Source organism: Neoarius graeffei, chromosome 5, assembly GCF_027579695.1.
Source record: "Neoarius graeffei isolate fNeoGra1 chromosome 5, fNeoGra1.pri, whole genome shotgun sequence".
NCBI lineage: Eukaryota > Metazoa > Chordata > Actinopteri > Siluriformes > Ariidae > Neoarius > Neoarius graeffei.
This window is the reverse complement of record NC_083573.1, coordinates 38,923,497-38,943,328: the sequence shown is the minus strand read 5'-3', so window position 1 is coordinate 38,943,328 and position 19,832 is coordinate 38,923,497. Positions and strand designations below refer to the sequence as shown.

The 19,832-nt window shown below is 41.3% G+C and overlaps 1 protein-coding gene across 3 annotated transcripts in view; it reads right to left on the bottom strand.

The window, feature by feature from the left end:
- The window catches only part of epn1a (epsin 1a), a 51,648-nt gene that overhangs the window by 8,991 nt on the left and 22,825 nt on the right, over nt 1-19,832 (bottom strand). Inside the window, exons 2-10 of one of the 3 annotated variants that reach the window (XM_060921653.1) lie at nt 12,496-12,597; nt 12,196-12,354; nt 11,956-12,084; nt 3,627-3,747; nt 3,323-3,465; nt 2,962-2,985; nt 2,488-2,559; nt 1,961-2,044; nt 271-529 (exon numbers count right to left, since the gene is read on the bottom strand). In XM_060921653.1, the coding sequence (XP_060777636.1) occupies nt 271-529; nt 1,961-2,044; nt 2,488-2,559; nt 2,962-2,985; nt 3,323-3,465; nt 3,627-3,747; nt 11,956-12,084; nt 12,196-12,354; nt 12,496-12,597 (1,093 nt within the window). The remainder of the gene's footprint in view (nt 1-270; nt 530-1,960; nt 2,045-2,487; nt 2,560-2,961; nt 2,986-3,322; nt 3,466-3,626; nt 3,748-11,955; nt 12,085-12,195; nt 12,355-12,495; nt 12,598-19,832) is intronic. The other 2 variants (XM_060921654.1, XM_060921655.1) reach the window with 2 other exon arrangements.

Genomic DNA, 19,832 nt, shown 5'->3' with positions numbered 1-19,832 from the left:
CTGGGGATCTTTTTTAATGGGACCCGACTCGTTACAAGTATGAATAGGTGGGTCTTAAAGCACAAAAGGTGGAGAACCCCTGCTTTAGCCTACTGCTGAAGGCTTCTGTGCCATGATTCCAGTCAGACACCAGGACAACTGTTTGATCAATTGATGGTCTGTGCCATTTTTAGTTACACCTGTAAGCCCTGGCCTAGCTCGCATGTTACCTCAGCACACATCGTGTCACGCCGTCCTGTGAAGAAGTGCTTTTACATGCTCTTCACTCACCTGTAGATGCCCAGGGGTCAGAATTCACTGTGGAACTTTCCCCCCATGGATCTGGAGGAGGGGCTACCGAAGGAGGCCCGCCCCCCCATGGGTCGGTACTGGGAGGAGAGGCAGGGGACGCTGCCCCCCAGGGGTCACTGTGGCCCCAGGGTCCTGTTGAAGGGGCAGGGGTCACAGCTGGAGGAGGAGATGGGCCAGTGGAGCTTGGAGCTGCAGGAGCTCCCCACGGGTCTACAGCACTAAGTTCCATCAGGGAGGACTGAGGAGACAGAGAACAGCACAAGACTTAATCATGGTTCTGGAGTACATGGCTGTGTGATCTAGTGATACGATGCTGGACAATAGATAAACGTGCTATGGATATCAGCAACGTCATTGTTCAGGAGCAGATTCATGTCACTAGTAGCTACTAGTGGTGTGCTGTACCAAAAACAAAGGAAGTACAAGCATGATGGAGCTCACCGTTTATGTTGGGACTGCACCATGCAGAGGAGTTAATTTGAGTATGTGCACAAGCGACACTCTAAACAACTGCAGGATACACGTAGCAGCCATTTTGCTTATGCAAGTATGATCGAGCTTTTAGAGCATACTTCACGTTTTATTCACTACATATAAACCGACACTACAAATGAGCCCCCCCCCCCAAAAAAAAGGGTAAGACTAAACTCTCAGAGTTTATAATGACGGAGCTGAACAGAGCGATATGTTGATTGCTATTTTTATGGTTCAAAGCTGAGTTTGTGGTTGCTTCCACATTTAAAAAGCACTGATGATTAACAGAGAGAGACAAAATCCCCCTTATTTCATCACAAACAGATTTTGTAACCTAAAGGACAAGAGCTATGACAATAATGTCGACCTAATCACTATTATTAGGTATTACATTGCAATAAAATGACAGCAAGTGAAAATATCTTGAAAATTAGTTGAAACAATCCAACATTTCCTATTAGAAGAATACAACACACCAATTCTGAGATTATTAAACTTGGTTCTAGATTGCAACCAACTTATTCTAAGATTTCTTATCAAGTAAAAATGTCTGTCCATGCAGCAAGATAATTTCACTAGTATTAAGTAATTTTCTCCTCAAATTCATTTTTTTTGCAGTGTAGTAGAAGCACAGCAATAATCCTTGGTATGAACGTGCTTACATTTAAAAAAAACAAACAAACAAACAAACAAAAAAACAACAACACAAGATCAACTGTGAGCTAGTGCTCACTGACGCATCCCCCCACTCTCACTTAGATCAGAATGCAAGCAATCAAATGAATAGGACACTTATTATGAATGTTGACTTCAACAAATAATGAACCCTGAAACAAGTACAGTAAGTAAAGAGCAGTGTCTCTCCCCAGGGATTTCAAACAGCATCCTGGTAAACTGTCATTTTGAAATAGCATTTCGCTTCTTGCAATAGCGTCAAAATCCACGCTATACGTTTCGTAAGCATATTCAGTCGGTAAACAGGAAGTCGATGTGTGACAGACCTGTAAACGGTACACACGGTACAGAACCCCAAGTTGAAGTTTGGTACCAAGTGGCTATGATTTGTGGTTGCTGAGAAAAATGGTGTTTTGGACAGACCGAGGTAAACCAGTATCCCCCTCCCCTTCAGAGCAGGGGGTATAAAAAGCTTTTGCTTGCCACAGCATTTAAAAATGACAGCCACACATCCACTCACCTCCTCAGGTTTGACTTTCTCCCTCTTGCTCTCCTCGATGGCCATCTGCAGCCTTAGATCATCTCCCCTGCGCAGACGCTCCTCCTGCCAATCACATGCCATCATCACGTCAGTACAGTAAACAGAGGACGAGGAGGATAATGGGAAACGGGTCTCATGAGATTTGAGGCAACTTTTGTATCGGATTAAGAAAGGATTATGGTAGTGGACAGCTTAAATGGCATGCTTTCATTTATAACACAAATTAGGTACAATTAGACATGATTTTTTAAAAACAAAGAATTTCATCAACTGCAAAACCATCACAAACAAGAGAAGTCAGTCAAAGTCTTCTTTGGTGATTACACTTCTGTAGCCTTTTCTTGTTAACAGTGTAAACTGATTGCTCAGTGAAATTAGGCTGAAGTATATCGAGGCACCATTCTAAATTGATCTTAGATTTGCGATTGAATTTCAGAAATGTGCACAAGAAAGCGAGACGGGAGCAGCTTTCACCCCTGGGATCTGGGTGACCCTTGATCCCTGACCTCTTGGTGAGCCTCCTTGCTGAGTGTGAGCGCGTAGCGGAGTTCTGCATCCTCCAGAGGGTCAGCACTAGTCTGGGGGAGAGGGGTGGGGGGGCAAGGACAGGAGTGTGAGTGAGCGAGTGAGTGAGTGAGCGGGGACTTATACAAGTTGAAAGGGCCTTAGTTCATTATCTATGATCCCTAAACTTCTACAGAATGACTGAAAGTAGGAAGTGAGTAAGAAAGCAAAGCAGAAGTGAAAGTGGTTGGGGAGGGGATTTGAAACTGGTTAGCGTTGGGTATAGATAACAGCAGAAAAAAAAAAAAAAAAGGTCATTTGAAATGCCATCAGCAAAAGAAACTCAGTAGTTGTATAAGCTTTATGTTCAGTGTCACAAATAAGAGTTGAAGTGAAGCTTCTCCAAACAAAACTAAAAATACTTTTAATGTACAATTTATTTTGCATTTGTTTATCCTCTTATGATTGAGTCTTACCTGATTATTTATTAGGCTCACTGGCTACAGAAGAAAAAAACATTTTTTTTTTATCTTTGCAGTAATACAGATTTGACAAAATATTTTTAAAATTTTCATATCCAAATGGCATCAGTTTTTTCTTGCATATCAGAAATATTTGCAGAGACACAACGCTTCTGATTTCTTTCTGGAAAATATAAATGAAATCTAAACATTCTATTTTTAGAAGCACTGAAGTGCTAACTAAAATCTGCATCATTCATGAAATCCACCATATTAATCTAAATTTATAAAACAAAAAACATTTATAAAATTGCTTTGCTTGCCTGTTTTACCTGTTGCCAGAGGATGCGACAGTTGATAAGGTGAGTAATTTTACCTGCTCCGCCTCTTCCTTGCTCATGGCCAAGGCCAGCTGCAGCTGGAGGTCCTCCTCCCCTGAGCTCTGTGGCCACGCCTGGTCCGAATCCGAACCCGAACCCGAGTGCAGTCCTAAAGTAGGAGCCGAGGGAGCCGAAGACGCTGGGGGTTAAACAGCTAGGCATTATGGTTTGAAAAGCATTCATTTCTTAATGTGGCCAAGCGTGGTGCTCCCCCTCACGTTGTGCTAAATATAAACATCATGACACTTTCCCTTTCAGCACATGAAGCTGCTCTTAAATGTCATTAGCCGACTGACTCACCACTTGAGGTCTGTGCCATCTTCTCTTTGGTCTTGAGTGCGTGGATCCTCTCTTCCCGTAGCCTTTCCTCATCTTTCAAAAGAGTCACCAGCTGCTTGGCTTTCTCTCGTACATTTACACCCTGAACACACACACACACACACACAGCGTTAATGATTCAAATAAATCATTACATATTTTACTCTTGCACAATCTGCCTTTCAGCTCACTATCAGACTATGACAATATGGACGCTTAAAATTAGGAGGCGTACGGTCCAAAAATCACTCACTATATAGTGAGGTCGCCATTTTGTAGTGCTGTGCCGAATATATAGTGAGAATTATTACACCCTATATAGTGCACTCAAAGTATCCTGCAATGCATCATGAAAAGTAGTGTACCGGTACAACCGATGGTCACTAACCAAGCAATATATCCCATCATGCATTGCGGTCACACTGAAGAAAAAAGGAAAAGGGGGAAAAGGAAAAAAAAAAAAAAGTGTTGGGGTGAATGGACAGAGGAAGAAATGCATTATAAACAGACATTCAAGTACAATTAAAAAAATAGTAAGAGAATATAAAATAAGCTAATATAGAATAAGAGTTCCAGTGCAGAGCGAGGAATTAATCAAAAGCCTCAAATTTGATTTAATAAAAAGCAGCGGCAAAGAAGAAAGGATTCAGCCTTGATTTAAAAGAACTGAAAGATGCAGCAGACACAAAGCACTTCGCATTTATTAATATGTGGGAAATGCGCTCAGTGTAATATGGATTTATCACAAAAATACATGCATGTACTTATTTTGAAAACCCACCAGCCGACTGATCTGGCATGTTTTAACTGTGCGACGGTAATGACATAAATAACGGCACAGCAGAGTAGTGTCCGAAAGTGTTCTTTCATTGTACCAGTGAGCTCACTATATAGTAATTCCCTATGTAGTGAGTAGGGAGTAATAAATGATTTTAGACACAGAGATACTGTGGCTTCAACTGGCTGTATAATGAAGTCATAAAATAGCACTGATATTACACAAGGTGTAATAAACCTTTGAACAATCAAGTTCACGCTCCCTTCTCTGAAAAAGCAGCTTCCTCTTTATCTCAAATCAGGAGAGGGTTTTAAAAAAAAAAAGCTGCTTCAGCCAAGCATACTGAATTTCATGAGCCCACACGCACACGCTGCTTTCAGACATCACTTCACAGATGATTGAATCCGGATTAAAGAAATCACACTTTGTAAAGTGGAAAGCACAGGATTCAAAACGAGGCATGTTTATTTTTGACAGAAACCTAAGACACATTCAGGCGATGCTCATTTTTTTCCCCCCATATCAAAACTCTCGTATACTGGAATGAATCTGAATTTTGTGCATCTTTGCACGCAGAGTGGAGAAGAATCCCTGAATCATAAAATCAGTCCAACCCAAAATCATGCTGCATAACAGAAGCTCTTGACCCACATCTGTATGATTTTATACATTGTGCTGCCGCCACATGATTGGCTGATTAAATACAGGTGTTTCTAATAAAGTGGCCAGTGAGTGTTCATCACTGCATTATTTTATATATGAATACACACTACTACTTTGATTTGTACGGCCAGATTAATTCATTTGCACCATTACCTGTATACACTTAATACATTGTTGCCGTCTACTGGATATAGTTTGAACTGCAGGTACAAACATACTTTAAAGCTGCACAGTGGAAGATCTCGGAATCTTGCTGGTAGAAATGTTATTGCGAACTACACACAGGTGAACATTTTCTAACGCATGTTGTGCTGTGTAGATTTCCCGCCCCCACTTTGCAGATTAGTGCGATACTGACACACTAGGTTAGGGGATGAAAAGATACACATCTCTGAGAATTACACACACCAAGGGCAAACCGATGTGTGTTCTTGTGTGCGCGCGCACCAGGATGAGTAGGAGATGAGCCTTTTATTCAGTTGTAGTGCACGACCTTGAGCGAGTGCTTTCATGGAGCATATGTGAATGGCAGCAGAGAAAGTTTTAAAGGCCAGGTTATACGAGAAGCGTTTCTGAAGCGTTACTGCTACCGAAGACCAGAAACTCAAACGTACCGTTTGCCCTACTGCCTTGACTCTTCTAATTAAAAGGACATCCTGATGTCCCGTTCTCCCAAAGACTAAACGACTGGTGAAGATTTTTCTTGGAAATGACCCAAGCTGAGACGCTGCTGCTTTCTCTCTTGTGGCACAACCACAGATGATGTACAGGGCTCGACATTAACGCTTTTCCGCTTGTCCGGGACAAGTGATCCTTTATGTCGGACAAGTTCATCGTCTCAGTTACTTGTCCGATCGGACAAGTGCCAAAACACACCGATATTTGGGTTACAGATCAAATTTATCAGTTTATTCACATGATTTCCGAAGCATCTCACTCGACATATTGTTTTGATGAATCGCTGGATGTTTCTCTTCGGAAAGAGCGATGTGCGCATGCGCAATATTCCGCTTGCGAAACCGGCCAATACTGCTTCGTGTATTTGAGCTGAAAAGTAAACGGTTGTTTACCAGACCCTCCAGGATTTCGCGATGTTGCGATTTGCAACATCAACGCAAATTCAACCAATCCCCATGAATTCAGGGCGGTGTTGCAATTATATCCAATCACCGCAACTTCCCCGCAAATTTGACCAATCGTTGGCGTCGTCTTGAGGTGACGTCGACAAACTACCTTCCGCCTTACTTCCGTGTATACGTTCAAGAGAAGCAGCATGTGCGAGTCAGTGTTTATGTAGGCTTAAAGTGCCATTCCACCATTGGATGTATTCTTTGGCATAAAATACAATATATTTTGACAACATATATAAATGGCATCACTAGATAGAGAAATCTTTTAGCTTCAAAATGATATATCAAACATAATTTTTTGACAACGACAAGTATATTAATTTTGCGACCAAAGTCACCTACCCTTTTAATTTCCGCGCGTGATGTCATCGGCAGGTTCCCCTTCTTGTGTACCATGTGACGTGTGACGTGGAACATATCAGCAATGGCGGATAGAACGCGATAAAAATTTCATCTCATTATCTGTAGCCGCTTTATCCTTCTACAGGGTCGCAGGCAAGCTGGAGCCTATCCCAGCTGACTGCGGGCAGAAGGCGGGGTACACCCTGGACAAGTCGCCAGGTCATCACAGGGCTGACACAGACACAGACAACCATTCACACTCGCATTCACACCTACGGTCAATTTAGAGTCACCAGTTAACCTAACCTGCATGTCTTTGGACTGTGGGGGAAACCGGAGCACCCGGAGGAAACCCACGCGGACACGGGGAGAACATGCAAACTCCGCACAGAAAGGCCCTCGCCGGCCACGGGGCTCGAACCCAGGACCTTCTTGCTGTGAGGCGACAGCGCTAACCACTACACCACCGTGCCGCCCCGCGATAAAAATAATACCAATAAATCTAGCTAATACCAATAAATCTAGCTAACTGAAAGATTAACTCAATTTTTCGAAATTTTTTGGCCCCCATATACAAGGAGAAATGACTCTCTCACTTTGGGGGTTTCCTGGTCTAAAAATAGACCGACATGTGGTACACAAGAAGGGGAACCTGCTGATGACATCACGTTTCACTACCGCGCGGAAATTAAAAGGGTAGGTGACTTTGGTTGCAAAATTAATATACTTGTCGTTGTCAAAAAATTATGTTTGATATATCATTTTGAAGGTAAAAGATTTCTCTGTCTAGTCATATCATAAAATATATTGTATTTTATGCCAAAGAATACATCCAGTGGTGGAATGGCACTTTAAATTCTGTTACTGAAAGTGTGTTATGTTTACAGTGAAGGACTGTGTGCACTTTACATTATTTTTTTTTTTTTTTACTTAATACAAGAAATTAATGGATGCCAACATTTTTGCCAAAATGGTATTTTATTTTTCATTGTTTAGGCAGCTTCAGCATCATACTGTGAGATTCTGTTCAAATTGTTTTTTTTCTTCTATGAAGCCTGAGCCATTTATTTTATTAGTTTATAATTATTGTTTAATTTAGTCTTCAGGAGAGACTGCCTGCACACAGTACTAGTTTTTTTTTCTTACATGAAAGCTGAGGCATTTATATCATATTTTAAGGTAACTTCATGTTGTGCTGTGAGGTTCTATGCACTAACTTTGGATAAGTAAAGCCTATTTTTCTGCATTTTTGTAGTCCTGGTAATCTTTTATATTGGTAAAGTTGTTTATAGGACCATTTCTCAGTGTCTGTTTTTTAATCAATTGTTTTTCAGTAATAACTTAATATTTAACATATCACTCAATTTTAAAATCACAAAGAGAAAATCGCAACAATTTCTCGCAACTTTCACTTCCTCCCGCAATGTAATTGCAACAAAAACCTAAAAAACACCGCAACTTTCATCGCAACCATTAAATACCATACAGGAGCCACACTGAATAATTAGACAACAATTAATCAGTGGAGGATATATATTCAAAGTTAATAATTTAAACATGAAAATATATATAATTTTAGTTTTCTGGTTTTCAATTTCTCATAAATAAATTAATGATTGATGGAGTCCAATTTTTTTCTGCAGTGAATAGATTTTTGTGTTAAAGTAATTCTGGTGAAATTAGTTTATTACAAATAGTTTGTGTGGGTTTTTTTTTTTTCCCCTCAAATTTTTCTTTGGACAAGTCAACTTCACATTCGGACAAGTAAATTTCCTTTCAACTTGCCTGACAGGACAAGTGGTTTCAAAAGTTAATGTAGAGCCCTGGATGTATGTTTAATTCAGAATGTAAACCCCCCCCAAATCTATATGACTTCAGGTATCATTTATACAAGTGCAAAGAAATAAAAAGAAATCGCTCAAGATAATATCATTGCAGTCCACCTCCAGAATTATTGACACCCTTTATGAAAATTTACCATGAGCTGGCCTAGTGGTTAGCGTGTCCACCTCTCGATCGGGAGGTCAGTCGGGTCATACCAAAGCCCATCATAAAAATGGTACCTACTACCGTCTGGCAATACAGATGCGAACGGGGAGTCAAACTCTCGCGGTTACCAGAGGACCGGCCTCCCCCACCGTAACCCTAGCTGTATAGGCGAGAAGCCTATGGAAATGGAGATCGGTGCCGCCCAATGCGCCTGCTTGCATGGCGCAGGAAGGATTTTAGACTTTTATGAAAATTAGCAAGAAATGTGCAACATGAAAGCAATGCAACTATATGGGACACTAAAGTAGTTCTTAATCGGTTGGAATAAAAATGGTGCCAATTTGCAAAATGCTTGTTTCCAAACCATCAGCGCACCCCATTACAATTTGGTGTAGCCTCCTGCTGCAAAATAATGCTTCAACATTCCTGGAGCCATTTCTGGGTTGGTCCTAACCTCCTGGAAGAGAAAACCAAGTTCAGGCTTAAACAAGATCAACTGAAAGAAAGAAAAGAAAGAAAGCACAACTTTATTTATCACACACTTGTGAAATTTCCTCTCTGCGTTTAACCCATCTGAAGCAGTGAACACACGCACACACGTGTGAGCAATGAGCACACACACATACCCAGAGCAGTGGGCAGCCATGCCAACAGCGCCCGGGAAGCAGTTGGGAGTTCAGTGCCTCGCTCAAGGGCATCTCAGCCCAAGGCCGCCCCACGTTAACTGCATGTCTTTGAACTGTAGGGGAAACCGGAGCACCCGGAGGAAACCCACGCAGACACGGGAAGAACATGCAAACTCCACACAGAAAGGCCCCCGCCAGCCACTGGGCTCGAACTCAGAACCTTCTTGCTGTGAGGCGACAGTGCTAACCACTACACCACCGTGCTGCCCACGTAAGCTACTGCTCACTTACGTATTCCCCCTGCTCAGATCAGAATGCAAGCAATCGAAGGAATAGGACACTTATTATGAATGTTGACTTCAACAAATAATGAACCCTGAAACAAGTAAAGAGCAGTGTCTCTCCCCAGGGATTTCAAACAGCATCCTGGTAAACCATCATTTTGAAATAGCATTTTGCTTCTTGAAATAGCATCAAAATCCACCCTGTACGTAAATACATTCAGTCGATAAACAGGAAGTTGATGTGCGACAGACCTGAAAACGGTACACACAGTATAGAACCCCAAGCTGAAGCTCGGTACCAAAAATATCACGCAGTTGTGATTTGTAGTTGCTGAGAAAAAAAGTGTTAGGAAAATTTTGTAAATCCGCACTATGTTTCATAAACACATTCGGTCGGTAAACAGGAAGTCGATGTACGACAGACGTGAAAACGGTATAGAACCCCAAGCTGAAGTTTGGTACCAATTACCAAGTGGCTATGATTTGCGGTTGCTGAGAAAAAGGGTGTTTCGGACGGACGGAGATCTGGACAGCGGTAAACCAGTAAACCTTCAGAGCTGGGGTATAAATATCCTGGGTAAAACATCTTTGACCATTTGCAAAAGAACCCCAACACCACAATAACCCACTGTGCAGCCGCTTCTTTCCTCCAATGGAGTTCACGATTTTCACTGGCTGTGCTAGCACAAACCAAAGCTGCTGCTCAGTGAAGTTGATTTTAACAACCCTAAGAATGGACTAAACTGTGATGATTTCCTCTCCTACTCCATACTGTGCACTAGGGTGCATCAGTTGCCCTCACTTTCATAAAATCTGATGCATTTTTGTTTGGGTGTTCCTTTTAACCAGTAAAGACATCCTGTAAAATTTTTTGACCATATTCAAAAGTCTAATGATGGCACCATGAGGTTCATTTTTTGCCAAAAAAACGCTTATTTTATGTTTTCGCGTAAGGTTTGAATCACAATGTTGGACTCCATTTATTGATTTCTTGTGAGCCAGAGATCATGTTAAGAACCTTTGCAAGGGATTAAGAAGCATTAATGTGATTCATAATACATTTGTATTGTTTAAAAGTAGTTGAACAATGATTCAATGAACAGCTAAAACTCAAACTGTGCTTGATAATATATTTAGAATATGTACTAAAAATGTGTATCTAAGATATTTGGTATACTCTATAAGGTGCCATAATGTTTCATGAAAAGTGATCGAAATTGTCTCATAAAAGTTATAAAACAGCAGCTTTTTCCATAACTTTGAGCTCCTGGTGCCACCATTAAACTTTTGAATTTTGTCAAAATATTTCACCCAGGGTGTTTTCTTACCAAAAGGAACATAAAAACAAAAATGCATCATGATCGGAGGAACTTTTCATTTTTAGGGGGCAACTGATGCACCCTACTGTGCACAGAGGCGGTGGTGTAATTACAGACGGTGCCATGGCTCCAGTGACGTGTTCTACGCTGTAAACGCACGTCATGCCGAGTGACTTTACACAGGAAGCCAACTCTATCAAGCTGCCGCCTCTGACGCTTTGCATATCTTGACAACAGTTGTGTGCTGACAGTTTGCTTGGTTGGGTACTCAAATAGTATTCAATCACTTACCAAAGCTGATCCTGAAAGATTATTTCAATTAACACTACGTTCACACTGCAGGCTGAAGTGACTCAAATCCGATTTTTTCGCCCATATGTGACCTGTATCCGATCTTTTATTGACAATATGAACGACACAGATCCGATTTTTTCAAATCCGACCCAGGCCGTTTGGATATGTGGTCCTAATTCCGATTCCTATCCGATCTTTTCATATGCGACTTCAGTCTGAACCGCCAGGTCGCATTCATCCGACTTACACATCATCAACAAGCCACAAACGTCACTATTCTGTGCTGAAGTAGGCGGCGGGTCTCTCAAAAAAAGTTACAACAACATGGTTTTGATGTTCCTTTGAACGGAGGTTGCAGTCACTACCCCGCAGAACGCCTGAGCCAAAACCCTTGCCCTCTTCCTTCTCAACCTCCTCCTTAACATCAGGCTATTGTGCATGTTCTGGCTCCGTCGCAACAACAACTGCATCATCGCCAGGTACTCCATGCTGGCTACTGTCATACACAGGAAACTTTAGGTTACTTCTGTAAACACTGGCCATGCTCACTGCGTGTGACGTCGTCGTATCCTGCAATGCGCATGCGGAACACTTTTAGGTCGCTTTTCGTTCATACTGAGGATCACATACAAGTCGCATATATTTGTTAATGTGAACGACCTCACAAAAAAATCGGATTTCACAAAAAAAATCGGAATTGAGCATTAAGCCTTGCAGTGTGAACGTAGTGTAAGAAATAAAACCGTGTTCCACTCCTTCTGAAGGCGGTGCTTCCCAATCGATACGAGAAAGAAGGTTATTTATGCTAGGCACATATGAAGGGTCAAATGTGAACTCCACCAATCGTGGTAAAACCAAACAGTTTCTCCGTGTGCATGTTTGTTACCTGGTCTTTTCCGTCTCTGTCTATGTATTGAAAGTCTTTGAGTGTCTGGACAGCGTAGATGTTTTCCCTGCATTGCTGTGCCACTCTTTCTGAACCCGTCTTAATCAGATACTCCATAAGTGTCATAGCCTGAAAAATATGGAGGTCAGGCATACAGAAAGAGTGATGCTGTTAACTTAAAATTACTTTTTTTTTTTAAACAGAAAACTACAAGATCAGCAGTTTACACAAGGTCCTGACCTTATACACATGCCTCCAGTTCTTCCCGTGGTCATTGAGTCTCTTCCACACCATGCTCATGATTTCTGAGAAGGCCACTACGTTATAAGTCAGATCTGCAATCTCTGACATCAGAGAACTGGATGGACCCCAGGGGTCATTGGAAGTTGCTTCCCTGACCTAGAGAAGCACGAACAATGAAATTCGTGATTTTTTTTTTTTTAAATAGATTAGAAAAACAGAAGAAGCAATAGCGAGGTCTGCACACACTCAAACTTAATAAACTTAACAGCGTAGGCAGAAAAGAAAGCAACCGCTCACCTTAATCTCTGCTTCAGAGTAATTGTGAACAATATTCTTCACTTGTCGCCTTAGCGATGAGGTCGACATGGCAACAGGGTGGCTATCAGGTTCCAGTGAAATCTGCAAGATTAGACAACAAGATCTCAAAGATTTAAAAAAAAAAAAAAGGCAGCACAAACTCAAACATGAACAAAGACAATTAATTCTTATGACATGGGTCACATGAAATTACTATCTGAAGACAGATACACTCATAACACATCACTGCACAGGGTGACGGAGTGAGTGATTTTTTTTTTTTTTAAATGCCATGTCAGCACCTGAGGCTATCATGGCAAGAGCATTTCTAAAAAGGTATCACAGTTACTATATAAATAAGAGTCATCAGGAGATGACGTATCCCTCCGGCCCCCACATGAAACCCCACTCCGAATTTTCCTAAGTTGAATTGGTCGTCATGGAAATATGGGGGGGAGGGATTGAATCACAGAAATCCCAAAAATGTCAAAAGGCACAACTCCTCTAGACATTTAACATAACTCCAGTCTCGTGGAAAAAAAAAAATTCCTAAATAGTTTGAGTTATGATCCGGGAACTAAAATGTTTACAGACAGACAGACAGAGCGATAGCTATATCCCCCCACGTTATATCCCAGGGAGATGATAAATAATTAAGACAAATAAAATTACATCAATTTATACTACTAAATGAAAGCTGTCTGTGTCTGTCTGTTCACCTATGCAAACCGACACGGCTGGCTGCACATACTCCATACTTTGCACATGGATCGGTGACACCCCAGAGGGGCCCCAAGACAACAATTTTCGATTTTCCAAAACATGGGATTAGTGCTAATCCAACACACTATTCATTTCTCGTAAGCTGCGTGTTCACAGCCTTGGCGGGGGATCCCTTCCCCGGCTCACCTGACAGTTTTGATTGTACAGGACCTCGCAATCAGCGCTCCTCTATGGAGACTTCCACTAGGGTCGAGTCAAATAGGGTGTTCACACGGCACATATTTGCATCGATGCTGCACCGATGTATTTTGTTGCGATATATCTTACACCGGTGTAAATTTTGCGCAGCGTTCACACGTCACAACCCTGCTTACTAGAGAGAAGTGTGTTACTGTAGCACCGGTGCAGCCCCACTTGCGGTCACACGGCAGTTTCTGTGACCGCGCAATAGTAGCAAAAACTTTATTACTATCATTTCCTTTGATAGTAATAAAGTTTTGATATCATTTCCTATCATTAGCGATAGTAATAATGCGGAAATTAAATATGCGCATGCGTGAAAATGTACTTCCTTTTCCTGGTTGTCATGGCATCACCAAGCACCGGGAAAACAACGTGGATGAAGACACCAGTGTTGCCAGATATTGCTGATGTTTTCCATCCCAAAATATGTTCAAATCCACCAAAATGCACTTAAAACTGCCCAATCTGGCAACACTGGAAGACACGCAGTTCTGTTGTTGATATTCGCCATTTTGGAAGCGCAAAATACCAGGATGCAAATTATGCAATGCCCGTATGTAATCAACTCTCCTCACGCGTAGCAAGTCTACCCCTGTAGCGTTCAGACGTCCCATTTTATATCGGTGCTGCCCCGCAAACTAGCATTTACTCCGGAGTAAATTTCTTAAACCACCTCCTGAGCAGGGTTAGATTTGCACCGGTTTAAGCAGCTTTCAGGGTCTACACCGGTATAACTTTGTACCGTGTGAACGCTCTACCGGGGCAGCCCCGGTGCTACACCGGAGTAAAAGTTGCCGTGTGAACACCCCTAAAGTCACTGAGGAGACGTGAGGAGCGATTCAGCCCCTGTGAAGAGCACCATTCAGAGGACAACCAGGTTCACAGGCAATAACTAAACAAGCTGCTTTAAAAACGCACACGACAGAAATTCTAACACTTTTTGTGGTGGCACCCTCTTAAAAACATCCTCCAAAGTATTTTGAGAGTAAAACCATCCCCTTTTGGCATTTAAACCAGGACAGCACAGTAAAATGTGCTCGACTGTGCCACTGCACAGATTGTGCTTCTAAATTATTTCGCTTTTGAAAAAGCAATAACATTTATGATGCCATCCATCACTAAAATCACTTTTAGAAATCAAGAAAAAATAAAAAAATAAAAAATTATGCATGGCACCAAGAGTTCAACAGCATGGAGTAATACAGAGATGAGTCACACAAGCACCATTTAGAGATGTAATGATAAAAATAAGGTAATGCTTGATACGAGACTTTCAATTTGACATCTACATAATCGCACTCGACATTCAACAGACTGCAATAACAGCGCATAAAGTACCGCTGATACTACGTGCAAACTTTTAAACAAGTCCTCACTTCCTCTTCTGATAAAAACAGCTTCCTCATTATCACGAATCGGATGATGCACAGGTTTCAACACACGTCTACGATTTAAACGTTATTTAATTTAAAGTGCATAAACACCAGAGCCACTCACACTGCTCCATAAACAGGAGTTAAAACACTTCAGAAATGGGTTCAGTGACAATTCAGAATTAAATCAGGTGGTTTATTTTAAAACAAAATAACTTCTTTTTCTTCGCTGTATAAGTAAACTCTGGTGTGGTTCTCGAACGTGACAGCACCTCCTAGAGGACAAGCTCTAATACATGCAAGTATTAGAAGAAGAAACCTTTGTCACATGCACACTTCAAGCACAGTGAAATTCATCCTCTGCATTTAACCCATCTGAAGCAGTGAACACGTGCGCGCGCGCGCACACCCAGAGCAGGGGCAGCCATACTAGAGCGCCCAGGGAGCAGTCAGGGGTTAAGTACCTTGCTCAAGAGCACTTCAGCCCAAGGCCGCCCCACATTAACCTAACTGCATGTTTTTGGACTGTGGGGGAAACCGGAGCACCCAGAGGAAACCCACGCAGACACAGGGAGAACATGCAAACGAGTCCACACAGAAAGGCCCTTGCCGGCCGCTGGGCTATAGAGAGAGAGAGAGAGAGAGAGAGAGAGAGAGAGAGAGAGAGAGAGAGAGAGAGAGAGAGAGAGAGTCCACGCTTATGGGTACTGAAATGGGGACGTGAACTTATTTTTAAAAATTCACCTAAAACCATTTCTTTTTTTTACCATCAGGTCACAAAACATGTAATCTTTAATGAATGATATGTTAAAAGATAACTTTAATTTTCTGAGATGTAATAAAAACATTTATATGCCAAAGTCAAGCCTATGAGTTCCAAAATGATGTCTGTTACATTGCTTCTGTTACGATTGTCCATCTCGCGTCTGTTACAAATTAATTACAATCTAGCTGTATACCATGTTAATCTTATTGAAAGAATGTGTATGTTTATTCTACTACACATGCTTATTAATTATATTTGCTAAAACATCACCTTCCTATGTTTCAAAAAGTAATTCTACATTGTTAAAATTGAGAATATATATGTCCACAACACTTCTGTTACGTTCTGACTTTGGCATATAAATATGTTTTTATTACATCTGAGAAAATTAAAGTTATCTTTTAACATATCATTCATTAAAGATTACATGTTTTGTGACCTGATGGTAAAAAAAAGAAATTGTTTTAGGTGAATTTTTAAAAATAAGTTCATGTCCCCATTTCAGTACCCATAAGCGTGGAATCACTTTTATTTATTTATATATATATATATATATATATATATATATATATATATATATATATATATTATATATATATATATATATATATATATATATATATATATATATATATATATATATATATAAATAAAAATTATTTTTAAATGCGACACAACAGTTCTGCTTGCAGTTCTGTGAGAAGACCTGGATCTCAAGATACATACCATGTATTGTAGAAATGTCCTAAAATACTGTGATGTCATCTCACCCACCTCTTTATGTAATTAATACATTTAACTGCCTTCAGAGTAGCTCAACTGGTCAAACGCTCTTTCAACAAATCAACTGTTATTTCAGTTAAAATACAAAAATAAAAACATTCACTAAAACCATCATCTGATGTCAACGCCATTTTTTTTGGTTGTCGGTGAAAAAAAAAAAAAAATCAATCGTTTTGAAGCTGCCGATTTTGGAGCGGAGAACCTGGAATTCTGTGTTGTAAACACTTGGGGCATGCCATGCGGTGTAAGGACAACAGCTGACAAATCAGAAACACCCATTCAGTCATGTCCCGCCCCAGTTAAAGACAGCTGACAAATCAGAAGCACCCATTCAGTCATGTCCCGCCCCAGTTGAACACAGCTGCCACCAGTGTTGCCAGATTGGGCGGTTTCCCGCCCATTTGGCAGTTTTAAGTGGATTTTGGTGGGTTTTGAACATATTTTGGGCTGGAAAACGTCAGCAATATCTGGCAACATTGGCTGCCACTCGGCGAAAGAAAAGTGTAGACACAGGGTTTTTAGCTTACAAATTACTATTCTGTTTTTTTTTTTTTTAATTATTATTATTAGAAGGCACATCGAGTTTAGTCCTGCCTTGGCCAGTGCATTCTGAAAGCATGTTTCGGTCTGTAGCCAACAATGCATGTTATTGCAGATCATCTCTCTCCACACAAACTAAAGGCGCAGATGCCGACTTCTTCACGGCTTTTTCATGGACTGTAATGGCATTTGCTTATGTAGTAATTTTAATACAGAATTTACTCTGATGAAATTATTCAGACACTCCAACCCCCCCCCAAAAAAAAATCGGATCTGCACGAGCCGTGAAAAAGGCACGCCGTTTGCATCCCTGTTTAAACTCATAGGTTAACCGACTTTAACCGGCTAATGAGGCTCGGTGGTCGGTCAAGATTTTTTTTTTTAGTTTTCGCCATCCCTAGTTGAAATACCAACAATCATCAGTAAAGAGCCAAGGAAATAGTTTTATTCTTAGTAGCTCTAGGGCTGGAAGGTGAGGAATGTTTACTTATTTATTTTTAAATAAATGAGAGCAAGAAGTTTGTTCAGTTTGGGTCCATGAGGTGCTGCAATCACAAAAAAAAAACCTCGTCATTTCAGAATCTTACCGCACCGATTGGTCAAAACGTCTGAAACTGCCCTAGGTTACACTAAACTGACACGGACAAGCACCGAGTTATGTTAAAGTGACTGTAATGCCTCTAAACTCCACTTTTCCCCCCCGTACAAAGCAACAATCATTATGTTGACTGACCATGTGTTTTCGAACCATAGCTGATCCAAAAGGCCATAAACTAATGGAAAATCAGTAAGATCAGCTGACTTTCAGGGAATCTGCCGAGACTGAAGAAAATCCGGAAGGGGTGCATGACATTACATGTAACAATTCAGATATCAGTTTCATTCCTGTGCGCTGCAGTGGTTAGAGCAGTCTCGATATGGAATCACGTTTTGGAGAGAATTCTGATAGTGACTGGGATTCTTATACATCGGATGAAGGGGAAGATGATTATCAAGGATATTCCGGTGTAAATGGTTCTTTTCGAGCCCCCGAGATGAGAAACTGCCAGTTCACGACAGTCTTCCTCTGTAGTGCGCATGAGATGGAGAGAGAGTTGTGCAGAACCTGTTTCATCATGTTTTCCTGAACAAAACTAAAAACAAATCAAGTCTTGCAATATTGTAATCTGAGGGCATTTAACACGTTTCAGTTAATAATTAATGATTGCATGCGCACATTTTTATCCCCCGCTGGTCGAAAGGCCCGAAGGGCAATTATGTCATGGCGAAGTCAGTCACTCAGTCCGTCCCTCCTTCCCTGAAAAGGTTCTCACCTTCTGAAATCGACCCCTCTCACAATATTTGGAGGAATCTTACTAAACTTGGCAAAAGGCTGTGTTATAGGACAGTAATACGCATGTTGCAATTCCGTTTGCAATATATTGCAGCAGGGGATATTGCGCTCTCAGAGCACTCTTGTTCTCTGTTAAAGTGCATCAGATATGACGAAATCGGATGTCACGAGCATGTAAATGTTGCTCATAATCCTGCGTCTGGTGCAGTGTGTGTGAGAGAAAAATAATGGGGGAATTGACGAACTGTCCAAATGTCAGATCAAATGTCATTACCACTTCGCCAGGGACAGAGTCCACCAGGGGGCGAGGTATTGTTTTCGGTGGGGTTTCTTTCCCTGTGTCCGAAATCGCTCCCTACTCACTATATTGAGGTATTTCACTCACGTGACCAAGTCATGTGACGCTGCCATTTTGGACAGCACGGCTCGAATCAGTTTGAATGCGAGGAAGGCGACAAACGAAAAACATAAAAGAAAAAGGAGTAAGATGCAGAAAACACCTTCACTATCCAGCGACGTAGGGCATTTATAGGGTGAGCAGAGGGAGAGGTATTTGCAAAAATTGAGTTTAGCAGGCTTAGAGAACGACGTTTACCTGCTTCCACCAGGATTGTTCACTGAGAGCTAAGATTTGTTCACATTTTCATTCGGTCCTCAGGATAAACAAAATGTTATTAAATGTCATTGAAATAACTTCTTAGTCTGTTGAGACATGGCCCGTTATAAGTTTTTCCTTTACTGTATTTACTAGTTTACTGAGCGCGCTCCGGGGCTGGCTGGCTGGCGCTAGCTAGCGAGCGCTCCGGGGCTGGCTGGCTAGCGGGCGCTCCGGGGCTGGCTGGCTAGCGGGCGCTCCGGGGCTGGCGCTCCGGGGCTGGCTGGCTCAGTAAACTAGTAAATCCAGTAAAGGAAAAACTTGAGACTGAAAGGTTTTAACAGTCATCCAAATGACTGAACGTAAACATTGCTACAGTAACATATCAGCTACTGTTGTTGACATTAGCTAGCTTGCCGTCCAAAATGGCGGACGTCAGGTGAAATACCTTTGTGACGTCAGGTGAAATACCTCAGTAGGGCACCATATAGTGAGGACGCCATTTTGTAGCGCTGTCCGAAACCTTAGTGAGGATTATTTACACCCTATATAGTGCACTCAAAGTATCCAACAATGCATCACGAAAAGTAGCATACAACCGATGGTCACTAACCAAGGCAATACAGTGGGGCAAAAAAGTATTTAGTCAGTCACCAATTGTGCAAGTTCTCCCACTTAAAAAGATGAGAGGCCTGTAATTTTCATCATAGGTACACTTCAACTATGAGACAAAATGAGAAAAAAAATCCAGAAAAATCATAGTCTGATTTTTAAAGAATTTATTTGCAAATTATGGTGGAAAATAAGTATTTGGTCAATAACAAAAGTTCATCTCAATACTTTGTTATATACCCTTTGTTGGCAATGACAGAGGTCAAACGTTTTCTGTAAGTCTTCACAAGGTTTTCACACACTGTTGCTGGTATTTTGGCCCATTCCTCCGTGTAGATCTCCTCTAGAGCAGTGATGTTTTGGGGCTGT